A 17,504-nucleotide genomic window follows, 5' to 3' on the forward strand; every position below is an offset into this window, starting at 1 on the left:
TTTAGTAATAACAAAATTTTATTACGTTTGAATGATTTTAACGCAAAAAAAAACTACAAAAAAATTAACATAATTCTCATTTAAATTAATGTTAATAAATAAATGTTATTTTTTTTATGAGAATAGAATATTCATATGAAAGAGTAAAAAATATGCATTTCAAAATTCTATTAAGTAAATTAATTAAAATAGTCATTGCCTTAACTTCTTCTTCTTGTGTTATGAAATTTTACTTAACGATTTCCATATAATCTGCAAAAACCTGTAAATAAAGAATACAATATTGTATATCATAAAAATTTAATACTAACATTTTATTAATATAAATACAAAACTTACGTATATCTACCAAACTACATAATTTTATTAGCATTGGAATTCCATCTAGGTTTATTCCATTGTAAGCCTTAATAGCTGAAAAAGCATCCTTCCTATTTTATACAAAATATGTGCTATACCTAAAACCATATATCTCAATAAATTTTGATTCATTCTAAATGTTACATATTTATAATATGTATATAAATTCACATTTATCCGTAATATTATATTCCTTCAGATATAATTACCTAAAGATTGACCATCATTGTTGTAATGCACGCTCAAATCAATTATAACTCCAAAATCTTCGAAGAGAGTATGTAGATCATCATTGGTTACATATTTGTTAACATTATAAATCATTACCATAGCATAATTTTGAACCTACAAACAAATATTTAAGAATATAAAAATTAATAATATATAATATATAAAGCTAGAAATGGATAAAACCATTTTAATGTCAAAAAACAAACCCCTTGCTTAAAAGTAAATTTGGCACGATTTTTATAAATCCAATTTTTTCGAGAGATATTACGACGGAGTTTCCAGCGTTTTTGTTGATGATTTTTTTTATCTGCGATTATATCATCTAAACTTTTATTGTAATCGAATTTAAATAAATTGAATCGTTCATTGTGCCTTTCACGCTCCTTATTTTCAGCGATTAGTTCATCCAATGATTTATTGAAGTCCATCATGTATTTATTAAAATTATTTTTTTTTTTAAGATTTGTAAAATTTTTAATTGATTAATCGTATGGAACAAATTTTTGGATAAAATATAAATCATTGTCTACTAAAATATTCGAATTCTAAAAAAATTAATATGACCCTAAGATGTTTTATCAATAATCTTTAAAATGTTATTAACTTTAAATCTCTATAATTTACTGAGCCTGAAAATGTCCAATCAAAAATTAGTCTAAAATAAAAATGTTTGAAACCTCATCAGCACCTGTAAAAATTATTATTATTATTATTATTATTATTATTATTATTATTATTATTATTATTATTATTATTATTATTATTATTATTATTATTATTATGTTATTATTATTATTATTATTATTATTATTATTATTACTATTAAGAAAAGGGATATTGCACTGTGACCTAATAGATCTATTGTGCCCCTTAATCGGATTAGAGTGTTTCTTCAAGTCCGATTTTATTAATGAAAGGCAGTATAGAGCCTACCTTTTCTAGTCTTGAATCCTTATGTTCCATGAAATACCCTTCTAGGTGTTTCTTTCGCTTGTGCATCAGTACTGGGCACTCCCCAACCACTCTCACTTCTCTATCTGCAGTCTGAGTTGTATTAAATTTCTAACTTCATTAGGTGATTAGGTTATTTTTTAATTGATTTATGCAATCTTTTAAGCGTTTTAGGTTGTAAGTCCCTAAAAGCATTTTAGATTGTGATAGTCTTGGTAGCCTTTCCCAATAGAGTTCTCTTTCTTTTTCCTCTATGTCATTCACAAGAATCAATAGAGCTCCTTTGCCTAGACCACAGAAAGTTCTAGGTTTATCATTATTGAAGCCGCGCTTCTTCTTGCAAGTTTGTCTGCCATTTCATTGCCTTAGATGCCAGCATCCCCCGGAATTCATATTAAATGCAACTGATTGTTTCAGCATTTAATATGGATTCATTAATCTGGAGAAATCAAATTTAAAAATATTTCTTCAAATACACGTCTTTTTATTTTAACGGAAAAACATAAAAAAATTAATCGAATCGCAGGTAATGAAGTCAATTTCTGTCAAAATCTGTCCCATTTGTTTAATTTGTCAGTTTGATAAGCTCAGCTCATAGATATAGCGATAGAACTGTGTATCTGTCTTTGTATACTTTCTGAAACGACACCCTCTTGTTTTTAATTTTACTCATTTGACAGAAGTAATAAACTCGATTGACTGTAGTTGTTGTAGTTGTCTTATAAAATGAATATTTAAAATTCATTTTTCAGCTCTAATAAAATTATATTGCAATATACCATACCCAATAAATCTATATATGATAAAATTTATAAATATTCTAAAGTATAATATGCAACAGTAAATGTTAAATATGAGCGACTTCACTTGACTTGAAACTTGATTATAACAGCTTTGTTGATGATTTCTGTTGCGGACAGTCAAAACCTAAGTGATGACAAACACATCGGAAAAGAACTTCAAATGTTTATTATATGTCGAGACTGTAAGCATTTCACTGGTTGACATTTGCTAAATACTTATACTAAATAAAGAACTAGCAAAACTCTATACCGGTTTACCGGTTCTGCACTAGACTGGTTTTGAACCGTAACCCTTGACTTTTTATTATAATTATAATACGCTGGTATTGAAGTTAGTGAGCTTTGAACTGAACCATATTACATTCAAAGAGCTCTGATCACATATTATCAATTTTGTAGTAATCCATAGTTTGGTAATGATCATAATACGTCTAGTCATCATACTGATTCGGGATTTCTAGAACAGCCAGCTATGTATCAAAGTTTTTTTATCTTAATTGAGAAGAATATGATTAGCTATGGATATATAATTGTTATCGCGTTACTTAATTAATTATTTAATCAAATCGCGATTAATTATTATATTTAAGGTTTTCTCATGTAAAATAGGCATGTGAAAAATTTAAAGATTTTAAAATGCAAACTTAATAGAAAAAAAAACTTGCATTATAAAGTTGACCACAATATATTTACGATTCTGATTAATAACTGCGAAGAGGCAAATAATAAAGTAACTGGGTAATTAAACCATATAATTTATTTTATTATTTAACATTAAAGAAAAATATTTACAATTACAATTAAAAAACTTTATTTAAAATAAATAAAAATTTACTAATACTGGGAAACAGTTTTGATTTTCTGAAAATAACTTTTTAACAAAGCGTTATCCATTTCGTGCTGTTAATTTGACAGACTTATTTCAGTATTATATACCAAATAATATTTTCATTGTAGGCATTCTATATTTAGTTGAAGATTTACGATTTCATAATACAGATCGGTTAATAACTGCTAAATATAATAAAATTGTGAAAAATTATAACAATAGTGATAGCGTTTTCTCACATCAACTTTTTCGCAATGATTAATGATTAAACTTATTAAATCTGGGATAATGAAAATCTACAACACTATTGCATCCACAAAAAGCCATTATATAGAAATATGAACGGCCTGTACTTTTTGAAAATGAAAAAAGTGCAGCAGAATTAAAATAAGACTATTGGCATTATCTAAGCTAGTAAAAACATTATAATAAAATATTCTTTAAATATTAAAAATTTTTGACAGTGTTATAGTAAACAGAATATCACAAAAGTTTTAAAACCCAATACAAGTTTAATACAAATATTTTGTACACCAAATTTTATTTTACTACCTATTACACTACCTATTAAAAGAATTGAATTGAACCACCAGCCAACGAAATCAGTGGCCCCGAATCCTTACTCACCTGATCTTTCCATGAAATATTTGGACGTTCTCTACCTGCGGGTACCGAATTATACACCTTTCTAGCAGAAGCACTTTCTTCCATTTCCACAACATGACCAAGCTAACGAAGCTAACGATGCGCTTAACTATGTCAATGTCACTGCATACTTCATAGAGCTTATCGTTCCATCTACTTCGATACTCGTTGCCAAAGCGTAAGGGATTATAGATCTTCCGAAGAATATTTCTCTCAAATACATCTAACGCCTTCTCATTACTATGGGTAGTTGTCTAAACTTTAGCACCATACAGCAAGACTGTCAGTGAAAAGAGACTTTTGAGTTTATTTGTAAACTTCTATACCAGACAGCAAGACAGGTATGAAAAAAGAGTTGTATAGCATGGGTTTTGTTTGTTGAGAAAGGTTTTTATTTCTCAATTGCGTACTTATCCCGAAGTAACATCTGTTAATAGTTAGTAAAGCAAGAGTGATTCTTCGTTAAATCTCTGACGACTGACGACATTTTTGGTGTTTACACTGGTTCCAAAATAAATAAAGCCTTTAACAACAACGAACTTATCATTGTTAAGAGTAACATGTGTCCCAAGATCTTCAGAAGATTTGTTTGCTAACAAAAATTACTTTATTACATCCTCATTTACCGTAAGACTAATTTGCTGCGCTTACTTTTTAAGTTGGAAAAAGATGCATTAACAGTGGGAGTATTTAAGCGAATAATATCAATATCGGCGGCATAAACTTTGTAGAATATTGTGTTAATGTAGTTTAAATCTGCTGCTCGGATTATCGTTTTTAATATTACGTTAAAATGGACACACAACTAGAAGTCACCCTATTTGAAATTTCGTTTGATGTCAAACGACTCGGAGAGGTTCTTCCCGATTCTAACGAAGCTGTCTATGCTCTTCAACGTCATTTGTATAAGTTTTGATGGTATACCAATTTCAGAACAGCGCTTCTAGTCGTAGTGTCGAAAGAGAATTTAAAGTCGGCTAAAATGTGATGTGGATCGATTTGTTTTTCTTGAGTCTTCTCTAAGATTGGACGCACTTTGAATGGATTTGCCAGGTCCGAAGCCAAACTGATAATATTCAATCAGTTGGTTGACGATTGTCTTCAATCTATTACATAGTATACTTAACACAACCTTATATGCAATATTCAAAAGACTGATTCCACCATAATTTGTAAGATCATCTTTTTTAAGAATGGAGCAAAGCACACTATGACATCCTAAAGAAAGTCTAAATCAAAAATTGTTAACTGTATTATTTGTAAGATTATTTTTACCCAATAAATTTTTGAATACGTATCCCTTTGAATGATTATAAAACATACTGGTTTTAAATGAAGTGTTAAATATTAATTTTTTCATGAGGTAGATGTTTTTATATTATATAATTAAACTACCGTATCAACAATGACTACACAATACTATATATAATTACGTTTACGTTTTGATTTTATACGCAAAGTGATACAACTGCGTACACTATAACAGTTTTCTCATTAATTATTCATATATAATTTTTTTATTTGAACAGAAAGTCAATTTAATGTAAATAATAATAATTAATATTTATACACTTTTTCAGCAGAAATATTGTATAAAGAGATTTAGAAGTACCCTCAAGTCGCACAATTATCGGTGCGATGTATTGAAGACAGTATTAGTTAAGCATTTCGGAAATTCACACGACAACTAAAAACTCGGTACAGAGAAAGATATTTTTTTTAGTTAAATAAAACGTATAAAAATAAATAAAAGTGTTTGTGATTTAATTTAAAATTAAGAATTTGGTATAAAATTGCAAATTAAAAATTGCGTTGACCTGGACAAGTGCTAATGGAGCTGTCACAAATTTTTTCCGCTTCAAAATTTGGTTAAATGAAATTTAAAACTTAAAAAAATCAAAATTTTTTAAAAAAACAAAAGATTAGTTATTATAATATTACATACATAACAAAAAAATACTAAAAAGAAAATCCCTAGTTTACTTTAAATGAAAATTGATTTGATTTTAATACATTATTGCCATGAACTCCTGTAATACATAATGCAGCTTTATATACAGGGTTATCCATTTTGTGATTCGAAATGTAAACATCAACAACATTGATTGTAAATTTGATCAAATTTTTATTTTAATAATTTCTTTGATCATTCAAATGTACTTCATAGGGCATGTTACAGTACTGGATCCTTTTAGATAGGTTTCGATGACTTGTCAGCACATAGCTGACCATAACTTAATGGATGTTTGCTTTGAAAATGTCAAAAGTTTAAAAATTAATCAAATAATAAGCATTTTAAATATCATCGTCAATGAGATCTTTGTAAAAACGTAAAATTATACACATTTCGCCTAACAGATCCCATTCAGGAAGTGCTGGTGGTTTGTAACCACAGTTCGCTTGAGATCACAAATCTTTCAAAATTCATCTCTTTAATTTTATGCCAAAAAAACATTATTATATGACTTCACCGATCAGAAATTAACCTTGTATCACACCATACAGTGACTTTTTAAGGATGTATTTTGATGTAAGAAATCAAATACAGTTTTGTAGTAAGTTCTACAATTTTTGCATATTAATTGGTTATTATTATAAAATGGCAAGCTTTACGCTATACTTATAATCTCTTAGACGGTAGTTTCGTAGGAAATATATTACTATATCATAATTAGTAAATCTGGACCATAAAATAGATAATCCTTTTTAAAAGTATCAATAAACTGTAATTTTTGAGCAATAATTAATAATAAATTTTATAATTTAATATTATTAATATGAAATTAGCAAATGGCTAAAATTAGCAATTTAGCATCTGCACTAAGCAGCTTCTTTAAATCATTCATTCTACTGCAATAAAACGTAGTGTTGTACTTTCAGTATTATAATACTAGTTCTATCGTAATTGAAACACTAGAATGCAGTGATGTATTTATGGGAGATCAACGAATAGACCCTCTCTCTCCTTGACAATATAATCTACATATATTTCAAAAATACAGCAAGAAGAAATATAATCAATCTTGTCTATGTCACTTCTAGAATATATTTGAATTTTCGCTGAAAGATTTTAGTTCTATACAGAACACCTCAACAACTGTTGAATTGTTATAAGAAGAAGTAATTATCACTTCAGTCATGAAATATTAAAAAATTTTAAATATGTTAATGCATATTGATACAAAAAATTTTTTATTAGTATGTAATTAACTATTTTGCTGAATTCTAATCAAATTAAATTTTTTTTCTATCTTAACAATGTGAAAAATTATAAAATGATTATAATGATGTCCTTTTTCTAAATGCATATAAAAGCTTCTATTTTAAAACAATTTAAAAAATCACAGTAATCGAGGTTTACTACAAAGAAAATACTTTTGCTTATACTCACAATAACTTAAACTTTATAAAGCCATAATCGCAATCAGATAAAATCAACATATATTAATTTTAAACAATAATAATAATAATTAATCAAGCTAATAATAACACAAACCATGGCAAACAGTAGTTTCAACAAATCAACAGAACGGAGAACATCAGTTTTGCCTATAGAAAAAACATGCACAACTTCTCAGGAGAAATCAACACCTTTACCGGATAGAGATAATCTCCAGACAATAAATGAAAAGTTTGTATAGAAGAATTTAAAAAGTAATTTATTTAATTTATATTACTAATAAACAATTAAACAAAATATTTAATTTTAATTAAAAACATTATTATCTACAGCACTAACAGCAGATTGAATTATATGCTCACTTGTATAAAATGTCACTCATACGCAATGGTGGCCGCACAATTCGTTGTTATTACTTTTATTTTTCAACATCTATACAATCACATAATATCAAATATATTGTAATGGCAATATAATTGACTGAGACTGTTTAGTTTAATCTCCATTTCATTGCTGAAATATTAAAAATATATTACTTATTACTTAAAAAAAACTTTAATAATCAGTTCTAAGGAATCAAACAAATTAATCTAAGTCAAATTCTCAATCTAATTTTATGTTCGAACTCGAATTTGATGTTCCTCCAAGCACCTAACTATTTAAAAAATTTTTTACTACTATTATCCAAAATACTCGTTGAGATACCCCGTAAAGATATCAGTTTTTTGGTAGATTTACTTAAGGTCACTGTAAATTAGGGAACCATTCTAGAAGATTAGGTCTCCCTTTCAATCAAATCTGTCTCACCTGTGGGGAAGACGAGGAAAATGCCTTTCATCTATGTTTTTGCCCAGTTCATGCACGGCGACGATTCAATACTTTAGGAACCCCGTTTCTTGAGGATCTTGACCAATTACAAGACCTGACACTAAATAGCATTTTAGGCTTCACCAAAGGTTCTAGGTGGATTTATATAGTTTTTTTCTATATATATGATAACATAATGGGCCAATAGACCTAAGTGGATCCACTAGGGATCGCCGATATAACCTAACCTTAGTTTTAGTGTAGTTTTAATTTTAGCGGTATATGGCTGTCGTTCAGCCCGTATGAACTTAGCCCGGTTTTCAAAACGTTATTGAATGAATTTCAAAAAATCTGATTCTAACGTTTAAAAACTTTGAGATGTAAACAGTTTTCAATCATCAAAATTTGCTGTGGGAACTTGATTGATAACTCAACAGACATTTTAGGTTTAATTTATGCAAAATAGATATAATATGCAATACCCCTATAGAATTCTAGTTTGGATGGATTTGAATTTGAATGGATTTCTACTTTATCAAAGTACCTACAACTGAGCTGACTTATTTCATTATTGATAAAAAGAATTCTGAGATTTTTATAAAGTTCGTTACAATATTTCAATGTATAAGTTGAACAGCGAAGTTCCCCAAAGTTGAATGCAAAATATCTAAATGGGCCTTAAAGTAATTTTGTATAGCCTAACTTGTCTTCTAAGCTGAGTTGCGATTTTTTCTCCATTAGGCATGCGTGATCATTACTGCGATGTAAAATTATTTTTATTTTACTTTTATATGTGTTTTTCACTCTAGTCTACAATCTAAATAAATTACCAGGTATTTGATATAGTTGATATACCATATATATCTATCTGAATATATATATATATATATATATATATATATATATATATATATATGTATATCAAAAAGTGAAAATGTTATACGCACTTTTCAGGATTAACTTTTACTTTGCTTTTATTAAACCGTCTCTCAATACCTTGTAGTTCGTTTTGAATAGATGACGATGTAGCTTGAGGTGAATCATTAGCAGCAACTCATGCTGTATGTAAAGTTGCTATTTTAACTAAGCTAAAGTAAACATATCAGTTATAAATATGGTATGCAATCTTGATGAAAGCATTTTGTAAAGTTCCTTACAAAAAACTGTCAGAGTGGTGCTCGGGCAGTATAAATATAGAGCACGTTCAAGATTATCTGGTTTATTTGTTTGGAACAGTCTAGTTTAAGCACGTCATTACAAATTAGTCCCAGAAAGGATATTCATTTCGGACAGATTTTTTATTAACCGAACGACGATTTTATCATATTCTTAAAATTTTATTATTTTGAGTTTATATATTTAATCTTTTATTTACTCCTCATTAATTTTCTAAATTAATAAGATCACCTGACATGGAGTGTCCAGGAATTTAAAAAGTTTTTCAGAATTAATAAGTTTTGTTTTTCTCATTATATAATTGTATTTATTGATTTTATAATTTTATACAAAACTTAATAATATGAAAAATTTCAAACTACTTTTACAGGCGATGTAGAAGTTGTATTCATCTGCCTTAAAATAAAGCCACAAGGAAAATAAAAAACACATAGCATTCATTAATAGATTACTTTGTTTTTTTTACTAATTTTTTATACTAATATCCATAATAGTATCAGTAAACTCGATATACTTCCTACCTATCGTACCCACATATTAATATAAAAGAGTATACTAATCCTTTTCTTTTATTTCAGCACAGTTGAAAAAAATACAACCAAAGTCTCAAATGAGAAACAGTTTTCATATTTTCAATTAGTAAGTATTAAATAAATAATATTATATGTTATTCCGAGTCTACAAGTATATATAACAGTTTCTATATATATTAAAATATAATAAAGTACTGACTAAAAAAAGCGATCTTTGCTTCGAAAATTTTTATAAAAGGGCTATTGCTAAGTGTGAGTTTAGCAAGATTTATTCGACAACCGAAGAGAAGCCAAAAAAAAAATATGAGTTTAGCAATATACAGATATAGGTTTCTTACTAATTTGACTTAAGGGATATGTTTCTTTGTAATATATTGATTAAAAATAAGTTGAACTACTTTATTCCCTTATGATTGTGTATACAGAGTACAAATCGTAACGTGCGGCATGTTGCTAGAGAATTTATGACAACCACAGTTCAAACAATCTGTGGTTGTTATCTATCTGTATAAACCAAGGTCTAAGTTCCTTCTATAAACATATCTTCAAAGCTTTCAGTTATAATACGAAAAGTAAATATTAAATATTTTACAAATTATTGGTTTCTTTATGCAAACGATTACTGATTTTTTAAATATTAATAAGTATCCATAAATAAATTAAATTATACAAGACTTACACGATCGCATCAAAAGCACTGATCTCAACTTTTCAACCACAAATCATTCTTTGCAATAACATTAAGACGTCCTTTCCCCAATTTACCAAACTTCCCTTTCAAAATAAGGCATATCTCTGGGATATTTTAAAAATTGATCATTTTAATAAATATTTGAAAAATTCCTCCCTTTAAGCAAAGAGGATGGGAGTTTGAAAAAAGCTGCACAAGGTAAAATGTTGAATATGTAATCAAATTAAATTCACATGTAATGCTAATTACTGAAAATAAAAAAGTTGTTAACACCTTAAAGTCTCTATTTTTGAACTTTACTTTTTTGGCAATTTTGCCAGAAAACTAACCGAAAAACGCATTGCAGACCTCAAATTGATCTATAAATGATAAAACATCAAAATGAATTTATTGTCGAACAAAGCTAAAACAGAAAACCTGTGCTTTTGTTTAATTTAATACATTTTCATATATTTGCAATTAGCTATTTATAAATTATTTAACTAATTTAATAAAAAAACGCTTAATGTAAGTACACTTTTTATTTACTTATTAAATTTTACTTATTTAATCAGTTTAAGTATTCCACGACTTTCGAACGTTTCTTGGTAGCTGCCGGCATAATATTCGCTTCGTTAGCTTAAGTATGCATAACATATTCTATAATAATATATGCAGAATTTGCATCATTACTAATAGATCGTTCAGTCGGAATTGGTACTTCCTCGCCTGCCACGATTTTGCAACTTTTTGGAGGCGGTACTAAACTGTAAGTTATCAAGTTACTACACAAAAATATTTATTAAAATACTTGTATATTTCAAAAAAAATGCTTGTGCCATTTTTAGAACAAACACCTCTAGAGAAGAAAATCTACAGGCTATTAGAGATGATGCTTTAGCATTTGGAATAGCTAGTTTAATTGGAGCTTTATTGGAATGGTTGTTTTTAGCCGTTGCAGTTGATATATTTAATTATGTTGCGTTGAAACAGGTAAACAAATACAATTTACGTATAAATAAACACACACATAAACAAATCTTTACGTAGATTGGGAAAATATGCAAACTCTTTTTGGAATCAATCCTCCGTCAAGATATGTCTTGGTATGATACAACCTCGGAAAATAATTTTGCGAGTAAATTAACAGAGTAAGTCTAAACTATATTAAAAAAAAAACTATTTGATTCTAATTCAAACCAATTCTTTCCCCACACAGAGATCTGGATAAGATTAAAGATGGCATGGGAGAGAAGATTGGAATTTTTATATTTCTAATAATGACATTTGTTAGTGGTATTATCACTTCCTTCTTCTATAGCTGGGAAATGACTTTGGTCGATATTATTTGTTGTCCTCTTCTCATAATCTCTACAGTTATGCTTACCAAAATACAAAGTTCCCTCACTAAAAAGGAATTAAAGTCATATTCTACAGCTGGAACTATAGCTGAGGAAGTATTCTCTGGTATTCGTACTGTATTCGCCTTCAGTGGTGAACAAAAGGAATCTGAGAGGTTCGAAAAATTACTTATTCCCGCTGAGAACATTGGCCGGAAAAAGGGTCTGTATTCTGGTATAAGTGCAGGAATAATGTGGCTTAATTTTCATTGCCTTTACGCTCTTTCTTTATGGTATGGTGCAAAGCTTATACTTGCTGAACGTGATGAAGATATTAAACACTACACTCCAGCTGTTTTAATCATTATTGTTTTTAGCATATTATTGGGTTCTCGAAATTTTGGTTTTGCATCGCAGCATTTAGAGACATTCAATGCAGCGAAAGGAGCTTCACAAAATATTTTTTCAACTATACAACGTAAATCAGCTATAGATTTTCTAGACGAAAGTGGTTTAAAACCTTTCAATGTCGTTGGAAATATTTCTTTTGATAAAATTTATTTTCATTACCCTGCACGTGGAGATGTAGGAATTCTAAACAGTTTTTCATTAAACATTAAAGCTGGTCAAACTGTAGCTTTGGTTGGTGCTTCAGGTTGTGGCAAATCAACCATATTACAATTAATACAACGTTTTTATGATCCCCTAAATGGAACAGTTCGATTAGATGGTATAAATATTAAAGATTTAAATGTGAGTTGGTTACGTTCCCAAATTGGTGTGGTTGGACAAGAACCTGATCTGTTTGCAACAACAATTGAGGAGAATATTCGTTATGGAAATCTATCAGCAAGTGTAGAAGATATACAAAAAGCTGCACGTATGGCAAATTGTCATGATTTTATAAGTAAATTACCAAATGGTTATGACACATTGGTTGGAGAGAGAGGTGCTCAAATGTCCGGTGGACAGAAACAACGTATTGCTATTGCACGTGCTCTAGTACGTAATCCAAAAATTTTACTTTTGGATGAAGCCACTTCTGCATTAGATTCCTCATCTGAAAAACAAGTGCAGGACGCTTTAGAAGATGCTAGTAAAAATAGAACCACATTTATAGTATCACATCGATTATCTACAATAACTAAGGCCGATTTCATTATATTCGTTAAGGATGGTGCGGTTGTTGAACAGGGAGCTCATCAAGAACTGATGGAGAAAAAAGGATTTTACTTTCAACTTGTAAATATAAATAAAAGGAAAGAAGAAGTAGAAGCTGACGCAAATGAAGCTAATATGATCAATTCAAATTCTGGAAACAAAGTAATTCCTGAGCAAGATTTTGAAAATTATAACAGTTGCAATGGGAAATTACCACAAGACATACCCACAAGTGGTAAAAGTAAGTTAGCAAAATATGATATTGAATTTAATAAATATAGTGCTTAAGACTAATATGAATAAGTTATTGATATTTATATAAAACTGACTGTCACTGATTTTATTGATAGTGAACCTTAATAATTTAGTTTAAAAAAAAACTTTATACACACCTACCTGGTAGTTTTAAGACTAATGGTAATAATATATGGAAACAATATTTGGGACAAAATTTTTTTCTGTACTAATATACTATTGATATCTTATAGAAAATGTAGAATTCTAATAATACATCAATATTTCTTCTTAGGAAAATCAATTGAGGAAAAGGAGCTTGAAAAATACAAAGTTTCCTTCACGGAATTAATGAAATTAAATGCACCTGAATGGCCTTTTTTACTGGCTGGATGTATAGCAGCAATAATACATGGATCTACTTTTTCCGCTTTTGCTATAATTTTCGGTGACTATTTTGGAGTGGGTATATCATACAATGTATTTGAATCCTATATCTACAAAATTATTTGAATTCACAGGTTTTGTCCGACACGAATTCAGATTTCGTACAATCCCAAATTAACGTAATTTCATGCATCTTTATTATAATAGGCATAATTGCAGGATTAGGAATATTAATACAAAATTATATGCTCAATATCGCGGGAGTAAAGATGACATCTCGTCTTCGTAAACTAGTTTTCAGGACAATTATTAATCAAGAAACTGCATACTTTGATGATAAAAAAAATTCTGTGGGTGCTTTGTGTGCTCGATTATCAAGTGATTGTTCAAATATTCAAAGTGTAGGTATATTACTATTAATTACCAATAAAGTTAGTGATGTCACTAATGTTTCTTAGGCTACTGGCGCAAGAATTGGAATGATCGTTCAGGCACTATCGACACTAAGTCTCAGTATTATTGTAGCTTTTATTTACTCATGGAATTTAACTTTAGTTACAATCTTCACCGTGCCTGCTGTTTGTTTATCGGTATTTTTTGAGGCAAGGTTTATAGAATCAAGTGCACTTGCTGAAAAGCTTGCCATCGAAAATGCTTCACAAGTAGCAGTTGAAGCGATTTCAAACATACGTACTGTAGCCAGTTTGGGATTGGAAAGAAATGCACTGAGTCGCTATAATGAGCAAATCGATCATGCCGAAGTAGTTTGTCGCAGAAAGGTTAGATTTCGAGGAATTGTATATGGTTTAGGACAAGCATCACCTTTCTTTGCATATGGTGTGTCACTTTATTACGGAGGATTGTTAGTTGCTAATGAAGTTTTGGCATATGAAGACGTTATAAAGTAAGTTAGCAGTTTACTAAACATAACACATTAATTAGACAGTAATACTATTTAGAGTAACAGAAGCTTTAGTATTCAGTTCGTGGATGTTGGGACATGCTTTAGCATACTCACCAAATGTAGGGGCCGCTATGTTATCTGCTGGAAGACTATTGACTTTATTAAAGAGACCTCCGGCAATGCAAATGGAAACAAACAAAAGTCTTAAAGCAACTGAGGTAAGATATATTCATTATTAAAATTGTAAAATATGTTTTAAAATATAATTTACAGAAAATAGATGGTGATATTACATACGAAAATATTAACTTTCAATATCCAACAAAAAAAGGTTTACAAATATTACAAAATCTTAACTTGGATATTAAAAGTGGAACCACTGTAGCATTAGTGGGACCTTCTGGATCTGGTAAATCGACATGCGTACAACTTTTACTTCGTTATTATGATCCAAATAGTGGTTCAATCAATATAAATGGTATACCAACTACAGAATATTCAATAGATAGTTTGCGTTCAAGCTTAGGTCTAGTATCTCAAGAACCTGTATTATTCGATCGAACAATTGCAGAAAATATTGCTTATGGAAATAACTTTCGTGATGACATGCCTATGGCTGAGATAATGGAAGCTGCGAAGAAAGCGAATATTCATAATTTCATTGTTTCCTTACCTCAAGGTTATAGTACTTCCTTAGGCAGTAAAGGCGCACAATTATCCGGTGGTCAAAAGCAACGCATTGCCATCGCAAGAGCTTTGTTAAGAAATCCAAAGACACTTATTTTGGATGAAGCCACATCTGCGTTAGATTTGGAAAGTGAAAAAGTGGTTCAGGAAGCTTTGGATGCTGCTCGAAGCGGTAGAACTTGTATAACAATAGCCCACCGCCTTACAACAGTACGAGATGCAAACATGATATATGTTTTAAGAAAAGGTTTAATAGTAGAAAAAGGAACACATAAGGAACTGATGATGCTCAATGGAATGTATGCTAAACTTTATATAATGCAACAAGTCTCATAGTGATTGTTTTTAATTTATCAGATGTACCAATCAGACTTACAAGTTTTTATATAATTTTATGTATAATTACCCAGACTGTTATTGTTTGTATAGATAATTTATGTGATTGAGAAATTATACGTTATTCTTTAATTTAAGGTTAAAAACTATTTTTTCAAAAATTAAAAAATATAACTAATTATAAGTTATTAAAACATCCACTTTAAAGTATGAACTGAGTATTATAACGATAAACTCAGTTCTTCTAAAGCTTGAGATATGCTTTTCTAACTATCTTACTACTGTTGTAGTATTGTTAACATGTTACATAGATTTATCGATAGTCTATTTATGGACTAATGCCTGGATTATAAACCACTCATCTGTTAGATCTATAAGTCATATGTATTAGAACTTGTTTATTTTACATGGCATTACTTAGTAAGGTCTCGTATATACCAATTGAATCAAGATTTCATATTTATAAAAGATTTTTATAAAGAACTTACAAAAAGAAATTCAATTATGTTCATAATATACCATGCAAACTTTCCTATCGAATTATTATTTCACTATTACTTTTATTTAATAATTTTTTAGAATTATAGTTCCACAATATTTATTTATTGTAAGTATTCATTATACTTGTAATCAAAATAAAAAGGATCTCATAACTATATACAGATTACTTTCTAACTCGAACCCCTATAAAGAGACCAGGAATAAAGTCCACAACATCTCTTAACTCTTAACCTCCAAATGATAAAGATATAAAAGATAAATAAATAAATAATTATTCTTTAATAAGAAATAAAGAATAATGTCTCTTAGTTCGCAATAGAGAATACTAAGCAAATCTTGTAAAAAAATACATTATGTACGAATGAATATAATAAATTTAAAATTTACTGCAGTTTAAATACAATATATTTCTGTGCAATAAATGAATATTCTTACTTATTTTTGATTTATAGTTTACAGAAAATCTATTTTGTGACAGTCTAGAGCTTTCTACAACGTCTGTGGCCGCTCAATATCTAGGACAAATAGAAGTCCATATTACCCATTCTTTATTATTAAGAATAAGTAGATTGGTCCAGCGTGCTTTGCTTCCACCTTTGTTACCATTCTCTAAGTAAATACGAGCGCTGAAAACGTTTTTGTTATGTCGGTAGTGTCACATCGTGAATATTTAAAATAAAATATTATGCGCCCATGTGAGGCATAGTACAAAAGGGACTAAGAAAAACTGCAATATATAAATCCTGCGATATAACGCAATTAAAAATAATGGTCTTGTTTACTATTTATCAATTTATTAAATACATATACAAATAAATAACTTGAGTTACCTTGATTTAGTTTAGACGCTAAAATACTACAAAGGCGCCTTGTTGAGACATAGTACGACATCGGTTTAGAAAAAATACATTATAAAAATTATTATAAAAATCCTGAAATCTATAATATAAACTAAAAATAACTAAATATTTCTTAGTTTAATATTATTATTATTTATTGATTCTAAAAAAAAAAAAATTTATACCTCACTTACAAAAATTATAGGATTTTACTTAAAATCTAAATTGACAATAACATATTTGTTGTGTGTCCGATTGACATACCAAAGAAGGTGCATAATATTAACATTATTGTTTATATATATTCTTCAATAATTAATTTTCTGTAACTCAAAACACTTTTCATAAATTTATACAGTTTATAAATATTGCTACCGTTTAATAAGATTTTCACTTCTTCTTCAGACAGAAATGCTTTATCAAAAAAAAATACGCCTATGTTCTCTGAAAATTGGACATACACCAATAATATGACATATATTTTCTATTTCATGACGATTACACAGAGAACAATTACGGTCAGATGTATTAAACTCTCTACCGTTCAGATTAAAAAGACCGCCTCTACATTTAAAAAGTAGGCTCGATATGTGCTGAGTGTTTTCAAAATAAAAATTATGCATAATGTCATATTGTAGCTGTGGGTATATGTCATGAGATCCCGACGTAGCATTAGTTACAAAAGAATCGTGTTCCCTCCGTTCATATAA

The 17,504-nt window shown here is 28.9% G+C and overlaps 2 protein-coding genes across 3 annotated transcripts; one reads left to right on the top strand and one right to left on the bottom strand.

Moving 5' to 3' along the window:
- Positions 1 to 158: 158 nt before the first annotated feature.
- Positions 159 to 1,040, bottom strand: LOC119678893 (THO complex subunit 4D-like). The gene is made up of 4 exons (XM_038090973.1): positions 798 to 1,040; positions 570 to 705; positions 340 to 458; positions 159 to 262 (listed from the first exon to the last, which is right to left on the bottom strand). The coding sequence occupies exons 1-3, from the start codon at positions 1,020 to 1,022 to the stop codon at positions 391 to 393; spliced, it is 429 nt and encodes a 142-aa protein (XP_037946901.1). The 5' UTR covers positions 1,023 to 1,040; the 3' UTR covers positions 159 to 262; positions 340 to 390.
- A 6,205-nt stretch (positions 1,041 to 7,245) lies between these two features.
- On the top strand, positions 7,246 to 15,965 carry LOC119678894 (multidrug resistance protein homolog 49-like). Of its 2 annotated transcripts, XM_038090975.1 has the most exons (11): positions 7,246 to 7,450; positions 9,781 to 9,841; positions 10,981 to 11,174; positions 11,254 to 11,398; positions 11,456 to 11,556; positions 11,625 to 13,147; positions 13,436 to 13,602; positions 13,662 to 13,928; positions 13,986 to 14,431; positions 14,487 to 14,649; positions 14,705 to 15,454. In XM_038090975.1, exons 5-11 carry the CDS (start codon positions 11,504 to 11,506, stop codon positions 15,452 to 15,454), a joined length of 3,369 nt encoding a protein of 1,122 aa, XP_037946903.1. In that variant the 5' UTR covers positions 7,246 to 7,450; positions 9,781 to 9,841; positions 10,981 to 11,174; positions 11,254 to 11,398; positions 11,456 to 11,503. The 2 variants fall into 2 exon arrangements, with proteins under 2 accessions (XP_037946903.1, XP_037946902.1); XM_038090974.1 differs by lacking the exons at positions 7,246 to 7,450; positions 9,781 to 9,841 and having other exon boundaries at positions 11,055 to 11,174; positions 14,705 to 15,965.
- The last annotated feature ends 1,539 nt before the right edge of the window (positions 15,966 to 17,504 follow it).

Source organism: Teleopsis dalmanni, chromosome 2, assembly GCF_002237135.1.
Source record: "Teleopsis dalmanni isolate 2A chromosome 2, ASM223713v2, whole genome shotgun sequence".
NCBI classification, from domain to species: domain Eukaryota; kingdom Metazoa; phylum Arthropoda; class Insecta; order Diptera; family Diopsidae; genus Teleopsis; species Teleopsis dalmanni.

Coding starts and splice junctions, on each gene's coding strand:
- LOC119678893 (XM_038090973.1), bottom strand. CDS start 1,022: ATGATGGACTTCAATAAATCATTGGATGAACTAATCGCTGAAAATAAG. Junction 706..797: donor AATTTACTTTTAAGCAAGGG/GTTTGTTTTTTG, acceptor ATTTGTTTGTAG/GTTCAAAATTATGCTATGGT. Junction 459..569: donor CAATGATGGTCAATCTTTAG/GTAATTATATCT, acceptor ATATGGTTTTAG/GTATAGCACATATTTTGTAT.
- LOC119678894 (XM_038090975.1), top strand. CDS start 11,504: ATGTCTTGGTATGATACAACCTCGGAAAATAATTTTGCGAGTAAATTA. Junction 11,557..11,624: donor TTTGCGAGTAAATTAACAGA/GTAAGTCTAAAC, acceptor TTCCCCACACAG/AGATCTGGATAAGATTAAAG. Junction 13,929..13,985: donor ATTGTTCAAATATTCAAAGT/GTAGGTATATTA, acceptor AATGTTTCTTAG/GCTACTGGCGCAAGAATTGG.